This window comes from Urocitellus parryii, chromosome 8 (genome assembly GCF_045843805.1).
Source record: "Urocitellus parryii isolate mUroPar1 chromosome 8, mUroPar1.hap1, whole genome shotgun sequence".
NCBI lineage: Eukaryota > Metazoa > Chordata > Mammalia > Rodentia > Sciuridae > Urocitellus > Urocitellus parryii.
In genome coordinates, this window is record NC_135538.1 from 19749929 (window position 1) to 19770260 (window position 20332).

Genomic DNA, 20332 nt, shown 5'->3' on the forward strand with positions numbered 1-20332 from the left:
TCTCAGTTTCCAAGGATTCTCCATATTGCTTTCCATATTGGCTGCACCAATATGGAAATTTGCAGTCCCATCAGCAATGTGTGAGTATGCCCTTTCCCCCACATCCTCGCCAACACTTATGGTTGTTTGTATTCTTAATAGTTGCCATTCTAACTGAAGTGAGATGAAATCTTAGTTTTGATTTGCATTTCTCTAATTGCTAGAGATGTTAAACATTTTTTTTCATATATTTGTTGACTGATTATATATCTTCTTCTGAGAAGTGTCTGTTCAGTTCCTTGGCCCACTAATTGATCAGGTAATTTGGTTTTTTGATGTTAAGATTTTTTAGTTCTTTATATATTCTAGAGATTAGTGCTCTATCTGACATGCATGTGGTAAGATTTGTTCCCAGTTCGTAGGCTCTATATTCACCTCACTGATTGTTTCTTTTTCTGAGAAGCTTTTTAGTTTGATTCCATCCCATTTATTGATTCTTGATATTAATTCTTGCACTATAGGAGTTTTTTTAAGATGTTAGGGCCTAATCTGACATGATGGAAATTTGGGCCTACTTTTTCTTCTAATAGACACAATGTCTCTGGTTTAATTCCTAGGTCTTTGATCCACTCTGAGTTGAGTTTTGTGCATAGTCGGGGGGGGGATGTTAATTTTATTTTGTTGCATATGGATTTCCAATTTTGCCAGTACCATTTGTTGAAGAGGCTATCTTTTCTCCAATGTATGTTTTTGGTGCCTTTGTCAAATATAACTAAAATTATGTGGGTTAGTCTCTTTTCTGTACTATTGGTCTACAAGTCTATTTGGTGCCGATATCATACTGTTTTTGTTACTGTTGCTCTGCAGTATAGTTTAAGGTCTGGTATAGTGATGCCACCTGCTTCATTCTTCTTGCTAAGGATTACTTTAGCTATTCTGGGTCTATTATTTTTTCCAGGTGAATTTCAATACTGCTTTTTCTATTTCTGAGGCATTTCATTGGGATTTTGATTGGAATTGCATTAAGTCTGTATAGTTTTTTTGGTAGTATGGCCATTTTGACAATATTAATTCTGCCTATCCAAGAACAAGGGAGATCTTTACATCTTCTAAATTCTTATCTAATTTCTTTCTTTATAATTCTGTAGTTTTTGTTGTAGAGATCTTTGACCTCTTTCCTTAAGTTGATTCCCAAGTTTTTTACTTTTTTTTTTTTGATGATATTGTAAATGGGGTAGTTTTCCTCATTTCCCTTTCAGAGGATTTGTCATTTATATACAGAAATGCCTTTGATTTATGGGTGTTGATTTTTTATCCTGCTACTTTGCTAAATTCATTTACTAGTTCTAGAAGTTTTCTGGTGGAATTTTTGGGGTCTTCTATGTATAGAATCATATCATTGACAAATAGTACCAATTTGAGCTCTTCTTTATCTGTACATATTCCTTTAATTTCTTTCATCTGTCTAATTGTTCTGGCCAGTGTTTCAAGAACTATGTTAAATAAAAGTGGTGAAAGAGGGCATCCCTGTCTTGTTCCAGTTTTTAGAAGGACTGCTTTCTATTTTTCAATTTAGAATGATGTTGGCCTGGGGATTAGTATAGACAGCATTTATGATGTTGAGATATGTTCCTGTTATCCCTAGTTTTTCCCTGGAACATGAAGAGGTGCTGAATTCTGTGGAGTACTTTTTCTGCATCTATTGAAATGATTGTAAGATTCTTATCTTTAAGTCTATTGATGTGATGAATTACATTTATTGATTTCCGTATGTTGAACCAACCTTGCAATGCTGGATTTTTGAACCCCACTTGATTGTGGTACACTCTCTTTTTGATTTGTTTTTGTATTCAATTTGCCAGAATTTTTGCATCTATATTCATTAGAGATATTGGTCTGAAGTTTTCTTTTTTTGAGGTATCTTTGCCTGGTTTTGGAATCAAGATGATATTGGCCTCATAGAATGAGTTTGGAAGTGCTCTCTCTTTTTCTATTTTCTGAATTAAACTGAAGAGTATTGGTATTAGTTCTTCTTCAAAGATCTTGTACAACTAGGCTGTGTATCCATCCAGTCCTGGGCATTTCTTGGGTGGTAGGTTTCTGATGGTGTCTTCTATTTTGTCACTTGAAATTGATCTGTTTAAATTGTGTACATCATCCTAATTTAATTTGAACAACTCATATAACTCTAGAAATTTGTCAATGCCTTCAATATTTTCTATTTTATTGAAGTACAAGTTTTCAAAATAATTTCTAGTTATCTTCTGTATTTCTGTAGTGTCTGTTGTGATATTTCCTTTTTCAACACATATTTGAGTTTCCTCTCTCCTTCTCTTCATTAGCATAGGCCTTTCAATTTTATTTATTTATTTCAAAGAACCAACTTTGTATTTTCTCAATTTTTTCAATTGTTTCTTTTGTTTCAATTTCATTCATTTCAGCTCTATTTTAATTATTTCCTGTCTTCTACTGCTTTTGCTGTATATTTGTTCTTCTTTTTCTAAGGCTTTGAGATGTAATGTTAAGTCACTTATTTGTTTACTTTTTCTTCTTTTAAGGAAGAAACTTTAGAACTGCCTTCATAGTGTCCCAGAAATTTCCATGTTGTATCTGTGTTCTCATTTACCTCTAATTTTTTTAATCTCCTCCTTGATGTCTTCTATAGCCCATTATTCATTCATTATCTTATTATTTAGTCTCCAGGTGTTGGAGTAGCTTTTATTTCTTAATTTATCATTGATTTATAATATGGTTCTATTATAATCTCATAGAATGCAGGGTAGTATCTCTACTTTTTCATATTTGCTAAAAGTTGCTTTGTGACATAATATTTGGCCTATTGTAGAGAAGGATTCATGTGCTGCTGAGAAGAAAGTGTATTCTCTCATTGAAGGATGAAATATTCTATCTATGTCAATTAAGTCTAAGTTATTGATTGTATTATTGAGTTCTATAGTTTCTTTGTTTAGCTTTTGTTTGGAAGATGTATCTAGTGAAAGAGCTGTGTTAAAGTCACCCAAAATTATTGTGTTGTGGTCTATTTGACTCTTTAACTTGAGAAGATTTTGTTTGATGAATGTAGATGCTCCCTTGTTTGGGAAATATATATTGATAATTATTAAGTCTTATTGGTGTATGGTTCCCTTGAGCATCATGTAGTGTCCTTCTTTATCCCTTTTGATTAACTTTAGCTTGAAGTCTAATTTGATATGAGGACGGAAACCCTTGCTTGCTTCCACAGTCCATGTGAGAGGTATGATTTTTCCCAACCTTTCACTTTCAATTTGTGGATGTCTTTTCTTATGAGACTAGTCATTTGGAGGCAGTATATTGTTGGGTCTATTTTTTTTTATCCAATCTGCTAGTCTACATCTTTTGATTGTGAGTTTAGGTCTTTAACATTCAGGGTTATTATTAAGACATTATTTGTATTCCCAGCCATTTTTGTTTATTTTTGGTATTTAACTTAACGTGGTTTCTCCTCTGATTAGATTTTCCTTTAGTGTAATACCTCCCTCTGATGATTTTCATCATTGTTTTTCATTTCCTCTTCATGGAATATTTTGCTGAGGATGTTCTGTAATGCAGGCTTTCTTGATATAAATTCTTTTAAATTTTGTTTATCATTGAAGGTTTTTATTTCATCATCAATCTAAAGCTTAATTTTGCTGGATATAAGATTCTTGGTTGGCATCTATTTTCTTTCAGAGCTTGGTATATGTTGTTCCACAATCTCCTGCCTTTGAGTGTCTGGGTTGAAAAATCTGCTGAGTTACAAATTTGTCTCCCCCAAATGTGATCTGATTCCTCTCTCTTGCGGCTTTTAAGATTCTATCCTTATTCTGTATGATAGGCATTTTCATTATTGGTGCCTTGGTGTAGATCTGTTGTTATTTTGTATATTTGGTGTCCTGTTAGACTCTTGTATTTGGTTTTCCAATTCATTCTTCATGCTTGGGAACTTTTCTGATATTATCTCATCGAAGAGATTGTGCATTCCTTTGGTTTGAAAATCTGTGCCTTCCTGTATCCCAGTAACTTAGATTTGGTCTTTTGATGTTGTCCCACAATTCTTGAATATTCTATTCATGGTTTCTTACCACATTCACTGTGTGGTCAACTTTATTTTCCAGATTGTATACTTTGTCTTCATTATCTGATGTTCTTTCTTTCAAGTGATCTAGTCTGTTGGCTATGCTTCCTATTGAGTTTTTATTTAGTTTATTGTTTCCTTTATTTCAAGGATTTCTGACTTTTGTTTTTCAGAATCTCTATCTCTTTTTTGAAATAATCTTTTGCTACCTGTATTTGCTCTCATATCTCCTTATTGGAGTGATCAATTTTTGCCTGTATTTGCTCATTTAAGTCATTCTTTAATTCACAGATAATTTTAATTATGAACCTTCTGAACTCCTTCTCTGACATTTCATCAACTTCGCTGTCCATGGGTTTCTGTTATTGTAGTGACCTGGTTTGTTTGGGGCACTTTCCTCCCTTGTCTTTTCATGTTGTCTATGTGTCTTCCCTTTTTGCAGTGTGGATCTAAGATATTACATTTTCTTCCCTATATTCTTGTAGTACCCATGCAGATTGTCTTTACCTCACCTTGATGTCGGGCTGTCAGACCCTGCTGGTGTCCCTCAATGTATGCTACTGAAACTAAAGGTGGTGGCGGCAATGGCCGAGGTAACTTGAGGTAATAGTGGAGGTGCCCCAAGATGGATGCAATCTCTTACAGAGATGGGGCTGAAAGGGTGGGCCTTACACTGTCTTTGGGATGCCTGTTCTGAAGTGCAGCTGTTTCTAGGCCCTGTCTCTTGTCAAAAAGGTAGGGAGTACTGGGTGGGGAAGGCTGTGTGACGTCTGTAGTGTCCCAAAATGGAAGTGTATTAGGCTTGGGCTTCCGGAAGTGGGGGTGGTGAATGTGGACTTACCCTGGGCCTGGGTCCCACATATGTCAGTGTGGATGGATCTGAGCCAGGCCTGAGCTCCTGCTGCAGGAATAGGGCTTCTGTGCTGGAGCCTGAGCTCCGGCAGGTATCTGCTGGTGGCAGGATGGACCTGGGCCTACTGTGGGCCTGGGTCCTGCACAGGTTGGTGTAGGCAGATTTGGGCTGAAGAGTTGGTTCTTTAAAAACATATACAAGGTTGCTAAATCTTTAGCCAACCTAACCAAAAGGGAGAGAAACCCCAAATCAACAAAATTAGAGATGAGAAAGGAGATGTCACCACAGACACTTCAAAACTCCAGAGGATCATTAGAAACTATTTCCAAAATTTATATACCAATAAACTAGGAAATCTAGAAGATTTGACAAATTTCTAGACACATATGACCAATCTGAACTGAACCATGATGAAGTAGAAAAATTAAGCATACCAATATCAAGCAACAGTTGAAGCAGCAATTAAAAGTCTTCAACAAAGAAAAGCCTAGGACCAGATGGATTATCAAGTGAGTTCTACCATATATTTAAAGAAGAATCAATGCCAATTCTTCTCAAATTATTCCATGAAATTTAAAAAGAAGGAACACTGCCAAATTCATTCTATGAAGCCAGTACCACTCTGACACCAAAGCCAGACAAAGGTATATTAAAGAAAGAAAACTTCAGGCCAATATCCCTGATAAACATAGATTGAAAAATCCTTAATAAAATATTGGCAAAAAATATTAAAAAAACATATGAATAAGATAGTACACCATGATTAAGTGGGTTTCATCTCAGGGATGCAAGATTAGTTCAACATATACAATTTAAGAAGTGTAATTCACAACATAAATAGAGTTGAGAATAAGGATCACTTATCATCTCAATAGATGTAGAAAAAAACATTCAACAAAATCTCACACCAAGGGGCTGGGGTTGTGGCTCAGTGATAGAGCACCCACCTAGTACATGTGAGGCCCTGGATTCTATCCTCAGCACCACATAAAAATAAAAAATAAAATAAAGGTATATGTCCAACTACAACTAAAAATTATTTTAGAAAATCTAGCACCCATACAAGTTAAAAATGCTGGAGAAACTAGGGATAAAAGGAACTTATCCCAACAATGTAAAGGTGATGTGTGACAAAACCAAGGCCAACATCATACTGAGTAAAGAAAATCTTGAAGTATTTCCTTCTAAAATCAAGAAAAAGACAAGGATGTCAACTCTTACCCATCTTATTCAACACAGGTCTTGAAACTTTAGATGGAGCAATCAGTCCAGAGAACAATATTAAAGAGATACAAATAGGAAAATAAGAAGGTAAAGTATATCTGTTTGCTGAAGACATGATCTCATGTTGAGAAGATTCCAAAAAACTGCAACATATGGCTTCTAGAGCTGACCAAAAAAATTAACAAAATATCAGGATACAGGATCAATACACATAAATCAATTGCTTTTTTATATTCCAACTATATATTTTATATTATATTTATTATATATTCCAACTATATATTTCTGCTATAAAAATGAATCAGGAAAATATTCCATGAGAAAAACCTCAAAAACTAAAATAAAATACTTGGAAATTAATCCAACCAAGGAGGTGAAAGACCTCTACAATGAAAACTATAGAACACTGAAGAAAGAAATTGAAGATCTTAGATGATGGAAAGACCTACCATCTTTTTGTATAAGCATAATTAATATTGTCAAAGTAGCCATCTTACCAAAAGTGTTACAGAGATTCAGTTCAATCTCCATCAAAATACCAATGGCATTCTTCCCAAAACTGGAAAAAAAATAGTCCTAAAATTAATTTGGAAGAATAAGAGACCCAGAATAGCCAAAGTTATTCTGAGCAAGAAGAGTGATGCTGAAGGCATCAAAAAACTGAACTTCAACTTACACTACAGAGCTACAGTAACAAAAGCAGCATGGTACTGGTACCAAAATAGACATGAAGACCAAAGGAATAGAAGACTGACAAGTCCACAAGAATATAGACATCTGAAACTTGACATTGATGACAAAAACATATGTTGGTGGAAAATAACCCTTTAACAAATGCTGCTAGAAAAACTAGATATTTATGTGTAGAAGAATGAAACTAGATACTTATCTTTTGCCCTGCATAAAAGTCAACTTGAAGTAGATTAAAGTCCTAGGAATTAGACAAGAAATTTTGCAATTGCTAGATGAAAACATGGTGTCAACATTCAGACATATTGGCACAAGCACCAACTTCCTTAACAAGGCTCCTAAAGCATAAGAAATAAATCCAAGAATCAATACACAGCATGAAATTAATTTTTCTGCACAGCAAAATAAATGATTAAGAATGTGAAGAAAGAGCCTATATAATGGGAGAAGATCTTTACCAGCTGCTCCTCCAACAGAGAATTTACATCCAGAATATATAAAGAACACAAAAACTGAACACCAAAAAGAAGAAAACCCAATTAATAAATGGGCAAAACAACTAAACAGATATTTCTCAGAAGAAGAAATACACGTTGTCCACAAATATATGAGAAATCATCAACTTCCCTAGCAATCAGGGAAATGTAAATCAAAAGCACATTGAAATTTCATCTCAAACTAGTCAGAAGGATAATTATTAATAACACAAACATTAACAAATTCTGGCAAAGTTAATGGGGGAAAGGTGCACTCATACTTTGTTGCTGGGACTGAAAATTAGTACAACTCCAGATAGTAGTATGGAGAGTCCTCAAAAAACTAGAAAGGGAACCACTATATGACCTAGTTATCCCACTCCTCAGTATTTATCCAAAAGAATTAATATCACTATACTACAGTGATATAGCTAAATCAATGCTCATAGCAGCATAACTCATAATAGTTTAGTTATGCAACCAGCCCAGGTGCCTGCCAACAGATGAATGGATAAAGATGTGATATATTATACAATGAAGATTTACTCAGCCCTCATGTAAAATGAAATTATGGCACTTGAGGGTAAATGGATAGAACATTATGCTAAGTGAAATAAGCCAGGTTCAGTCAGCCAAGGGTCAAAGTCTTTCACTTACATGTGGAAGCTAAACCAAAGTAAGAAGAAAAAATAATAATAGGGGAGGGAAAATCCAAATTGAGGGAAAGGAATGACAGATGAGAAAAGAAGAATGGTGAAATGAAATTGACAAACTATGCTATGTACATATATGAATGTACCACTGTGATTTTCACCTTTATTTGTATCTATAGAGCACTTATGAAAAGAAAACTATAAATGAATAGAAGAAAAACCAGTAGAGGAAGGAAGAGGGAAAAGAAAGGGGAAGTATTTGGGACTGAAGTGAAACAAATTATATTTCATGCTTGTATGATTATGTCAAAATGAACACCACTATTATGTATAACCATAATGTACTAATAAAAAGAAAGATCTCAAGTCTTTCCTTAACTTGTGATGTGCACAGATGTGGAAAGAAACTACCACTGAGCACAGTGGCACATGCCTGTAATCCCAGGTGCTCAGGAGGCTGAGACAGGAGAATCACAAGTTCAAAGCCAGCCTCAGAAACTCAGCAAAGCCTAAGCAACTTAACAAGAACCTGTCCCAAAATGAAAAAATAAAAAGGGCTGAGGATGTGGCTCAGTGTTGAAGCTCCCCTGGGTTCAATCTCCAGGACAAAAAAGAAAAAGAAAAAATATTAAAAAGAAACTACGCAATGCTGGAGAAAAACTCAACAGAAAATATAGACCAAACAAATCTTGGAACTTAGACAAAACTGGGAATAGCTCAGGTTTTCAAAAACTGCAATGGAAAGGCTATTGTGGTAAGATAGACAAGGACATTTAAACAGCTATTCTAAATGTATCCTGAGTATCATAAAAAGTGGAGAAAAACATGACCAAATTAAAAGAAAAAAAAAGTAAGCAAAGACCACAAATGTAATTTTTAGAGATGAAAATACAACATCCAACATAAAGGATACACATAATGGGATTGAGACTGCATTAGACACTGAAAAATAAATGACCAGTCAATGAAACTGTTGAAAATGAACAAAAGAGGAAAAAAGATGAAAAAATTCCCATAATTTCCCTGTGTAAAACATCAAGATTTCAAGTACAGATATGAATGAAGTCTCAGGAAGAAAAGTACTTCAAGGAAAGAAATAATATTCTAGGAAATGATGACCATTTTCCAAATTCAGTTTTTAAGAAAGTATAAGCTCACCTAAAAAGCCTTTTAAAAATCACAACATAAATATAAGGAAAGTTAGATTGAGGCTTATTATAATCAAATTACGTAATAATAATAATGATAAGGAAACATGCTTAACAGCAATCAGATACAATAACCTATGTCAGAGGAACAAAGATAAGAATCATGGCAGATTTCTCATGATAGGCTATGCAAGTGAAAATATAATTGAGAAGTAGCTCTAAAATATTGAGACTATAAATCAGCTATCTAAACAGAATTCTATAGCAGGGAAACATTTGTAAACTAAGAAAAAATGGAAACATTTTCTAATAATAGAAACATAAGACAGAATTTGTTTCAGTACAAAATAAAGTACCCTGTAAGTAAAGTTAAAGAAAATTTGTCAGAGAGAAAGAAAACAATCCAGATGATAATATGGATCTCCACAAAGAAATGAAGAAGGTCAAAACAGTAATTATAGAAGGTATTTTTCTCATTTTTGACATCTTAAACAGATAAGCATTCAAGCAAAACTATTTAGAGTTTAATAATAAATAATAATTTAAAATAAGGAAGGGGAATAGAAAATTACACATAAACACACACACACACACACACACACACATACACACTTGTCATTTAAAACATTTAAAAAATATATATGTGTATAATTCCTCAGAAAATTAAAACCAAGAAATGAGCCAAATTGTCCATGACTGGCATGGTCTCTAGGCTCTGCAGCAGGAAAATGGAATATGTAGATACGTAATTTTCAATTGTTTTCAGCAAAATAACAAGTTATTTCCATAGAGAAATAATAGTCCTTCCAATGAAATGTTCTGGAACAACTGGATACTGTAAGAAAAAAAAACTCCCTCTTATCTCAACATATACAAAAACTAAGTTCAAATGACTATTATATTCAATAAAAGGGTGAAGATTCTAAAACTTCTAGAAAATTTTGTGACCTTGGAGTCACATACATAACCCATAGAAGAAGAATTTGACAGCTATACTTTGTCAAAATTAGAAAGACTTCATCTTCTTCCAGAGACATTAATATAAAATTAAAATTTCAGAAGCATACAGAGAGAAAATACTTGCTGTAGATATATGTAAGAAATAATTTTTGTTTAGAAATTCTAAACAACTTTTACAACTCCACAACAGTAAGACAAACAACCCAATAACAAAATGAACATACATGTTACAAGATATTTCACCAAAAAAGATATTAAAATGGCAAATAAGTACATAAAAGTATTCAACACTATTAGTCATTAGGAAAATGCAAATTAAAACCACAAAGAGATGCCACTATACACCCACTAGAACAGCTAAAAGTAAAAAAGACTGACAATACTATTTTGGTGAAGATGTGGAGGATTTAGAACTCTCATACATTGCTGATGGAACTGCAAAATTGTACAGACACTTTGGAAAACACTTAGGCAGTTTGTTATACAGTCACTTATAAAGTTAAACATTTGTGACCCATAATCTCACATCTAGATATGTCCTAAAGAGAATTGAAAATATAAATCCACACAAGACTTGTACATGAATGTTCATAGGGGCATACTCAGAATAGTCAAACTGGAAACAACCTAAATGACCATCAACAGGTGAATGAATAAGCAAATCAGGCACATCCACACCACTAGAATACTACCCCATAATAAGGAGGAAACTAGCAATACCCCTAACAGTGTGAGTCTCCAAAGCATTTTTCCAATTGAAAAAAAAATCATGCACAAAGCATCGTATTCTTCATGACTCCCTCTACATGAAATTCTAGAACAGGCAAAAGTGTAATGACAGAGAGCAGATCAGCTGTTTCATCTTTCCAGGGACTTGGGAGGAAAGACTGCCAGGCAGCACTCGAGAATGTTTTGCAGCGATGCAATGCTCCATCTCATGATCGTTGGGGTACTTATATCACTACATAAAGCTGGAAAAACTCAGCAAAGAATACACTTAAAAATGGTTAGTATCAATAAAACTGATTTGAAAAGTACATATAAAGTCTTTAGTTCTTCTTCAATCACATTATATAAGTATCTGACAGAGGTGAAGCCAAGAAACTAAAGATTTTTAAAACCTTCCCAGTTTTATGATAGGTAGACAAGCAGCTATAATAGGGAACAACTTTAGGAGCAAGTCATCCTTTGGGCTCCAATTCTGATAAATAACAAGAGAGATTATTATGATATCTCCATTTATGATCAGGAAACCCTAGGAATTAGAGATGACCAAAGCTAACCCTACCACATGCTTAAATGCATCTTGATTAGTCTGAAAACTGTAACATGACTCTGTTTTCAGGGGGCAAATCGGTTTGGCCATATTGGACAGCAGAAGACAGAAATACAGGGTATAATCAGAGCTGCAAATAATGTTTATTGTTACTATTATTTTTATTACTCTCAAAAATATCTGTACTTTAAAGCAAAAATCCTGAAGATAAATAAATTTCAAGAAACAAAAAATAGCTAAAATGAAGGAAGGACAGGCAGTGGAGTTAAAATTCATTTTTGTCTTCCTGTTCAAATATCCTGTAAGCAAGTCCTGCCTAGTACAAAACACTGATCTCAGCATCATAGGATAATGTCTCTGAAGTCTTATTCACCACACACAAAAAATGTCATTTGCTAATAAATGAATGGAACTGGAGAACATCATGCTAAGTGAAATAAGCCAGACTCAGAAAGTCAAAAGTCGAATATTTTCTCTCATAATCCAAAATAAGGGTGCGGAGAGGGAGAGAGAGAGAGAGAAAAGAGCAAGGGAATTCCATCAAAACTGAAGAAAGTTCAGGGGATTGAGGGGGAGAAAGAAGGGAAGAACAGTGGAATGAATCTGACCTAACTTTCCTGTGTACGTATATGAATATTCCACAGTGAATATCACCATCATATATATCCACAAGACACCAACTGAAAATAGAAAAGAAAAGAAAAAGGCAAGTAACAGAAAGATCAATAGAGTAGAGGGAAGGAAATCAGGAAAGAGGGGAGGGAAAGTACTGGGGACTGAATTATAGCAAATTATATTCTATGCTTTCATAATTATATCAAAATGAATCCTGATGTTATGTATTTAAAAAATGATCCAAAGTCACCACCAATAAATTTGACTTGAGGGTTTGAGGTGAGGTCCAGGGTCTTATTTTCAAGCATCCCTGCTGATTGTCATGTGTGACCAGTAAGGGAAGTGACTGTCAAGGGGATAACAGAAAGGTATTAAGATAAATTCTCTTGTTGTTTCTGACTAGCCTCCAGGACAAAATGAACTCTTAAAAGGACTTCCTTTTTAAATCTACTCAAATAAAGCAGTGCTCTCTAGATATGGAAGGCATCTAAAATCCTCTCCTTCAGCTTTTGTAAGACCCTTACATCGAAGCAGAGACTAAGGGAAGGGAGCCTTTCTGTCTTCAGGTGTCTATTGTCTCAAACATGGGAATAGGTATTGACATAAAGAAAGGGTTACAAATAATTACAAATTATACTGAAAACCAGCCTCTCCAATTATTGTAGAAATCCTGAGTATTTCTGTGTCTGAGATCTATGATCAAAATATCAGTCAATTTCCTACAAATAATGTTGATTCTGCAGGATACTCCAAACTAAATTACCTCTCCAATCCTAGTACATGTTTCACAGAGTCTTTTTCTGGAAGAGTAATCTTCCACAGAACATTCATTAATCTGCCTTTAAGCAGGAGTCTTTCAAGGAAAGAGCAAACTATTAAAGATTTGTGATCATTTTCCACCCTTGGCAGTAGAGAGGAGGTCAGGTTATATATCTGTAAGCCATGACGATTACACATCAGAAAATTCTCAAGGGTCTTTCTGGCCTCTTGATTATAATCCATATTTGAGGATGTCATGCTTCATTGAAATTCCACATTTACTTGAAAGCTCTTAACCTCTGCAATTTTGCCTAAAGGCTGAAAACTTTCGATTTTTCCTATAATGGAAAAATGAAATCTGAAGTAATTCATTTTTCATTTAAAAAAATTTATGGAAACATAATACCATGGAATATCATTTTGTATTTCAAGGGTATAGAGGTCACTTTTCCAAATTTGTGTTTAGGTTATGAAAGAAAAAGAATTTTAAAAAAAGATATAGTGAAAAGCAAGATTTTCAGTGGTTTTAAAATCAAACTATAGACTTCTTTACAAATAAAGCAATTTCTCCATTCCAATTTTTTTAAATTTATGTCTAATGTGTTTACTGTGTATTCAATTCCAAAGCATGCTGTTTGTATTTTCTTGGATCAAATTTTATATAAAAGGCAGGCTCTGGTATTTCTCTGCAGTAATAGATGATGGGATGCCGGTGTAGTAGGTGAGGGAATCAAAGAATGGGAAAGACAATAGACAAAATTTTTGAAATGGAAGAACCATATACTTATCATTTCATTGGCCAGGATATGCTAGAGAGAGAGAAAGGATGAAACAGAAAGTTATTAACTTCATTATTTTCATTGAATGTTTATTTTGGATAGTAGAGAAATTAGATGTAGTCATAATCCAACAAAAGGGATTAACAAATATATAAATAAACATTCTATACCTAATATAATTTGGCTAATCAGAGATCCCTAACAAGTTAGAATATAAATTCATTGTACGGTCTTCCCAAGAGAAACCCAGGGCAGAGGTGCAGGGTGCCAACACTATGCACAGAACTAAAGCCAAGGGGCTCTTTCTTATCCTCAGGAGCATGTCTTTAGAGGTCTGACAGCCCCACAAGGAACCTACTAATGAAGCTCAGCTATGATTTCCCAGGCAAGCAAGCATTTTGTGACTAGGAAATACAACTTAAAAGGTAGGTGCATATAAGTTCCAATTTTAGAGATAAATTCTAGAATCAGAAGCTGATTGAAGAGCATCAAACCTTACCAAACTAAGTGATATATAAAAGGGAAATTGGTGATCATACATGAGGCCACCTGCTCTATTATTCTCCAAGCTTTCTGACATAATCAATGGATAGTTACAATGCCAAGCACATTCTAGGTACAATGAGGAAGTGAATAACTACAGAAGCTCTTTATCTTCCCATTGGGTTATGTCCTGATAAACTCATTATAAGTTGAAAACATTGTTCAGTTATAAATGAGTTTAATATGCTTGTGTTAGTTTTCAGTCATCATAATGAAATACCTCAATTAATCAACTTATAAAGAGAAAAGAGTTAGTCTGAGTCTCAGTTTTGGAGGTTCTAGTTGGTCTAATTGATTTGTGCCTATGGCAAGGCAGTACATCATGGTGGGAGCAGAGAGCATGTCATAGCAAAACCACTCACCTCACCAGGAAGCAAAAGGCAATGAGGAAGATTTCAGAGTTGCACAGTCCTCTTAGGGACCATACCTGCCATGACCTAAAGACCACCCATAGGCCCTACTTCTCAAAGGTTCCACCAACTCCTGATAGTACTGCCCTGGGGACCAATCCTTTAATGCATGAACATTTGGGGGAACATTTAAGATTCAAACTATAGTAATACCTAACCTACTCAATGTCAAAGTTCAGCAACAATGTGCCTTGTAGAACCTCAGTTGTTTGCTTTCGTGATCTCATGACTGTCTGGGAGCTATAGCTCTGCATTATGAAAGAAAACTGGATTGCACATTATTTGCCCAAGAAAAGATCAAAATTCAAAATTCAAATTATGGTTGACACTGATTGTGTATCACTTTCACAGAACTGTGATTTTGAAAAATCCTAACCATAGTTAAGTTGGGAAACATCTTTATATGAAACCTGCTTCCAAATTTTGAGGAGGTTGCAATTCACTACTTAATAACCTATGTGGTGATATGGTGTCATAGTAAGTTTTAGTCTTATCTCTACCACTTATTAAATTTAAGAATTATGGGTAATAGATTAACTTTTTTACCTTTTAAACTAACCTTTTAGAGTTTTTAGGAATGCAGATTTCACCGATTAAAAACCTGGTACATACCAAATCCTTAACAAATAGGAGCTATTATTATGTGTTCATGCACATAAATTATTTTTTTTACTTTCTTCAAGTAAAAGAATATAAGAATTAGAATGGATCCATCGGTTCCCCATTAGAATTGTAATAATTATAATTTAGAATTTCAGAGAACTACCATTCATTTATTCCAAATTGGCTTCTACATAAGTGCAGTTCCATAGATAAAGGATGGTGTACAAAAAGAAAGCTATTGTGGAGTCTCAGGTTAAGATAGAAAAAAAAAAGCTTTTAAAAGATTAAATTAAATGTTACCTTTATGAAATCATCATCTAAAATATTTAATACCAGAAGAGAAATAAAATGGATTCAAAAAAATAGAAAATAATTGGAAATGGAAAATAAATTTCTCATGGGATATAGATACTTCAGTTAACTTTCTTTCCCCCAAAAAAAGTGAATCTAAACAATGAAATAAATCTCTGGAAGGAAGAGCATATTGAAAGGAAACTAATGTCAATGCCAATGTCTCTTAACAAAACATTAGCAGTTTGACATGCAATAAAACTTACTAATTAGCAGCACAGATTCTGAAGTCTCAGTGCTGAGGTTCAAATCCCAACTCTGGCTCTGCAGCACTCTGACAAGTTTCTTAACTTCTTCATACATCAAAATGAGAATGGTACTAGTACCTATTTCATCACATGTTTGTGTCAATTTTGTGAGTTATTATACACTAAATGTTTAGCATAGTGCCGGTCATACAGCAAGTCATAAACAGATGTCTGCAGCAGCTGTATCGCTATATCATTATAGCTAATGTCATAAATATTCATTAAATAGAGAATGTTTCATCAGATCTGAGAACTTCCTTTGATAAAATTCTGTTTTTCTACCATTGTTTTTTACTAGTCTACTAGGAATAGTCCCCAATTTATAATGGCTCAACCAACTTTTGATTTTATGATGGTAAAAAAGCAACACATTCAGTAGTATTTTTATCTCTTCCCAGGCTGGCTTTGTGTGGGACAATAACTCTCTTGTGATGCTGGGCATTGGCATGAGCCCAGCTCCCAGTCAGCAGCAGGGTACCAAAGGTAAACAACCAACCCTAATCTATAGCGCTCTGTCCTGCTATAGTGTTTGGCAGATTAGATACATTCAGTGCATTTTCAACTTGTGTGGTTTTTATTAACCTAATATTGGATTTATTGAGAATTGGGGAGTCTGAGGCAGGAGGATTACAAGTTCAAGGCCAGCTTCAGAAACTTAGTGAGGCCCTAAGCAGCTTAATCAGACCATGCCTCAAAAAATAGAAAAGTATTAGGGATGTGACTTAATTTTAAAGCATTCCTAGGATAAATTTCATATAGATAAATAGATAGATGATAGAGATAGATAGATAGATAGATAGATATAGAGATACACATATATATTGCAATCTACACCAGAACTTACTGCTAATCTTCACCTGTATGAACAGAGTTCCATCACCACCTACACATTACCCTCTGTGAATCTGGCAGCAACCAGAATCATATTATGCACTACAAAGGAAAACAAAGGGCTCCTAACCTTTAGGTGGTTCATCTCTTGGTAGGAGAATCCCTTTTAAATGTGACAGGGATATTTGACAATATTACTCAGGTAGCTGGAGGTTGCAGCTTGCAGTTAAAATGGAATAATGCAGGACATATCAACTGAAACAAGGGAACCAAGTCCACTGGCATGAGTGACAGAGCAGCATTTAGGATAATCTCCCCCACAAAAAGAGCTAATCAATCACCTCAAAGGAAGGTTAATTCTAAACTCCCTGTCAACTCATGTCTGGATCTTAGAGAAGGGAGAGAGTATTGATTAAAAAAAAATGTAAAAAGGTGTTCTCTTCAAAGTCCTCTAAGATATGGGGGGGGGGGGAGATCCAGCACACTTTGATAGATTCTCATGGAAAATGGCCTATAAAGATAGACACTTGCCCTCACTGTGGTAGAGTGTGGTATGGCTTTGACGCATCAAGGAATCTAGACATCGATGGCAGTAACCATGGGTACAGGGAACAGTGTTCTCGAAAGCTCACATGTTCACTATGACAATAGTTCCTTGGGACTTGTTGGTAGATTCTAGCAGAGGTGAGACAGGCAAGAAGAGGAGCAGAAGTAGTCACTTCTTGTGACTTACCTCTTCAATGAGCAAGCGCATGTGAGAATCTCAAAAATACTAGCATAAACCCAACAGCCTTATAATGCCAGGTAAACAGGAGTCAGAGGGGCTTAAGGGTACATTATTATCCTTGCCAAGTTTTAAAACAATAATGATGGATTCTTCCTACTCCAGTTACTCACTGCAGAATTTTGTATAATTATCTTTCACAATTAAGCATTATTTATAACCCAAAGTTTATATATTTGCCACATCTCTTTAAGACCTCTACAATTAAGGTAGATAGCCTCTGAGGGTATAAAAGAGAATAAATTCAACAAAAGAGGCTATTGTTTTAAAAATTATAAACAGAAAAATTTTTTTAAAATAAGCACATTTCATAAAAGCAGTCATTTTACAAAAGCCATGGAAAGGACTGAATATCTGTGCACCATCTGTCCTAGCGCATATATTAAGAACACTATTCCGAGTAACACTTCAACAATGCTGCTTACATTCTTTCCATTCCTAAAAGAAGTATTACTCCTTCTTTATGTACTTCTTCTTAAAGAACCTGTTTTCTTATTACCATTTGCAGGGGCTTCACACAATTGCTTCATGTAGAAGAAGCCAAATTGAATCTTAGTGCTAGTGTGCCAACCTTATTCAAATTCAACATTTTCTTAACCTTGAATTCTAGTTTGACCTTGCCTCAACACCTCTTCATTCTTGGAGAGCATCTCCTTGATTCTTTGTTCCTGTGTTTGTATTTGTACCCTACCTTCTTCTCAAAAGCCTCTGAAATGTCACATGCCTCTAATCCCAGATGGTGGTACGTTTGGTCTTACTACCATCATAGTCATTACCACAAGCTCAGGACAGAATAGGAAACTCCATTGAGAACGTGCTCACAACTCCTACCCAGCTTCCAAGAGAAGTTGGTGGTAGCTGAGGTTCTTCAGGAGGTGCAACATGATTGTATTCTAGCCAGTAGAGGAGATAAGAGGGGGCACTGAGATCAGGCAGATGACTGTGGAAGTGTTGAGGATCAGTGGAGCTTTTCATTCAGGTGGAGTCAGTGGGTTCCTTGAAAAACTTGAGTATTCTTTTATGTAATATTAGAAGATGGCAAAATAAACAAGATACCTGATAGGTCAAAAACACTGTGAAAAATATAATGATACTGAAAACCTATCTCTACATAAGACATATAATCTAGCAAGAGAACAGAGACTTAGTAACCTACCATGCAATTCCAGATAGCACATGCCAAAAACGTCACAATTAGCTACTCCATAAGTGTGACGGATATTATATTATCAAGTTCCAAAGTTCAGCTTCATGTTTTTACTTAGTTAAATTTCAAATCTTAATGTGTGTTTTATATTTTCACTGCTGCTCTCCTCCCACCAGTATCCCAGTAAGATGCCTATGCTTAGAAAGAATGAAGACACAAGCCATTGGTTGGGAGGTAGAGAAAGTAAATGAAAAAGAAGGATTCCACAGGACGAGATAATTCCAGCAAACAACTTCCCATCTTTTTTCTTAAAGAATCTCATCAGCTTGTTATTGATATGCTGCTCTTGTCTCTCAGGAAGACAGATGCCAGTAGTCCTACTCTCAATGAGATCCCCAAAAGATGCTCAGGTTAGCCCTGCACACCTTACCCGTTTTGGAGTCAGAAATTGCAATAGAAAGCAATCATACATGAGCCAAAGTGTGTGTGTGTGTGTGTGTGTGTGTGTATTGTGTGTGCGTGTGTGTGTGTGAGAGAGAGAGAGAGAGAGACTTACCTCCCAATAAGTGAGAACTCGCCCACAACACCGAGGCGCCGCATGGCACTTAGGAGTCCTCGCACAGTCATGCCCTCGCAGAAGCACACCACCACTCTAGCCTTGGGAAGCCGCTCTCGGAGCTTGCGCAAGAGTCGGTCAAAGCTCTTCTCACCAGCATTGCTGTAGATTTTGTCTGAATGGGCGATGCAGAGGCCTTCCTGGGCAGCCAACTCTTTGAAAGCATCCATTCCACTCTCCCCGTAATTTCCTGTCCAAAAACAATCAGCAGATAGATGTTCAAGACTACCGTGGCAGAAACAGCACTTGTAAATTGCAATAAGGACTCCTTAATTGCTGAGAAGGGAGAGGGTAGACTTGCTAAATGAGTTCAAATATGACTGAAACTGAAGGAAGATCTGGGCCGATCAAAAGGAGTAATCAACTGTGGCCAATCAACTCTATGAATGTGATGAGAAATTACCTGAGCTAGGCATCCACGAGGAAACAAGTTTTGTAAAATAAAGGACTGCTGCTCTATTTTACAGTCATGATGAATTGTGTTTGTCCCAGACTTAACTGTGTGGGAGACAGCAGCACAGTGGGGTAGGGAGGTCAACTGGCTTCAGCTGGTGAAGCGGTAGACACTCAGCCTTTCCATGAAGAGTGAGCTCTCAAAGCAAATGGAACACCTGGCCTGGCCAGAGGTAAGCAGACAAAAAACAGTTGCTGGGTGTAGTCAACATCCACCACCCTCTGCTGAAATGCTGGAAGGGTGGGAGATTTTTATGTTATATCATTCTCATAATAAAATGTACTTTAATCAGTGAAGTAAGATAAATATCACACTTCACCATTTCTCCCTTCCTCTATGTCACTGATGATATAACCTTCACCTTAGGGGCTTCTATAGCCCTTCCACTCTTCTAGGTTTGGGGACACCGATACCTGTGTGGATGATGTACTTAATAACATATCTTCACAGTCCCTCATTGATATTTTCTGTAACTCGCCTACTTCCATGGCCACACTTCTGACCTTGTTATGACAGATGTCTATAATATCTCTAAATGTGGATATCAAACATCCCAGTCTCTGTTTATGTCCTCTTATCATTCAAGCTCCTATATTCCACTACACCTACCACAGCATTTTTTTCAACCTCATAAAAACTTGAAATCCATGAGCCTATTTTTTTCCTTCCATGCCCTCTCTTAGGCTGGCTTCAACCTTGTAGTCTTTCGTCATCGTCACTTCCTTTCAAATTCTTAGCTCTGTTGATTTTCCTGATGAAACCCTAAGGCTAATGGACCCCAGCCAGCCACCTGTCTACAGCTGTACCTGATCACTTAAACACAGATGGAATAAGCTCACA

General features: G+C 35.6%; 1 protein-coding gene across 3 annotated transcripts in view; it reads right to left on the reverse strand.

The window, feature by feature from the left end:
• Positions 1–20332, reverse strand: part of Grm1 (glutamate metabotropic receptor 1) — a 376962-nt gene that overhangs the window by 243861 nt on the left and 112769 nt on the right. For all 3 annotated transcript variants that reach the window (XM_026380150.2, XM_026380151.2, XM_077801964.1), the window contains exon 2: positions 18979–19228. In XM_026380150.2, the coding sequence (XP_026235935.2) occupies positions 18979–19228 (250 nt within the window). The remainder of the gene's footprint in view (positions 1–18978; positions 19229–20332) is intronic.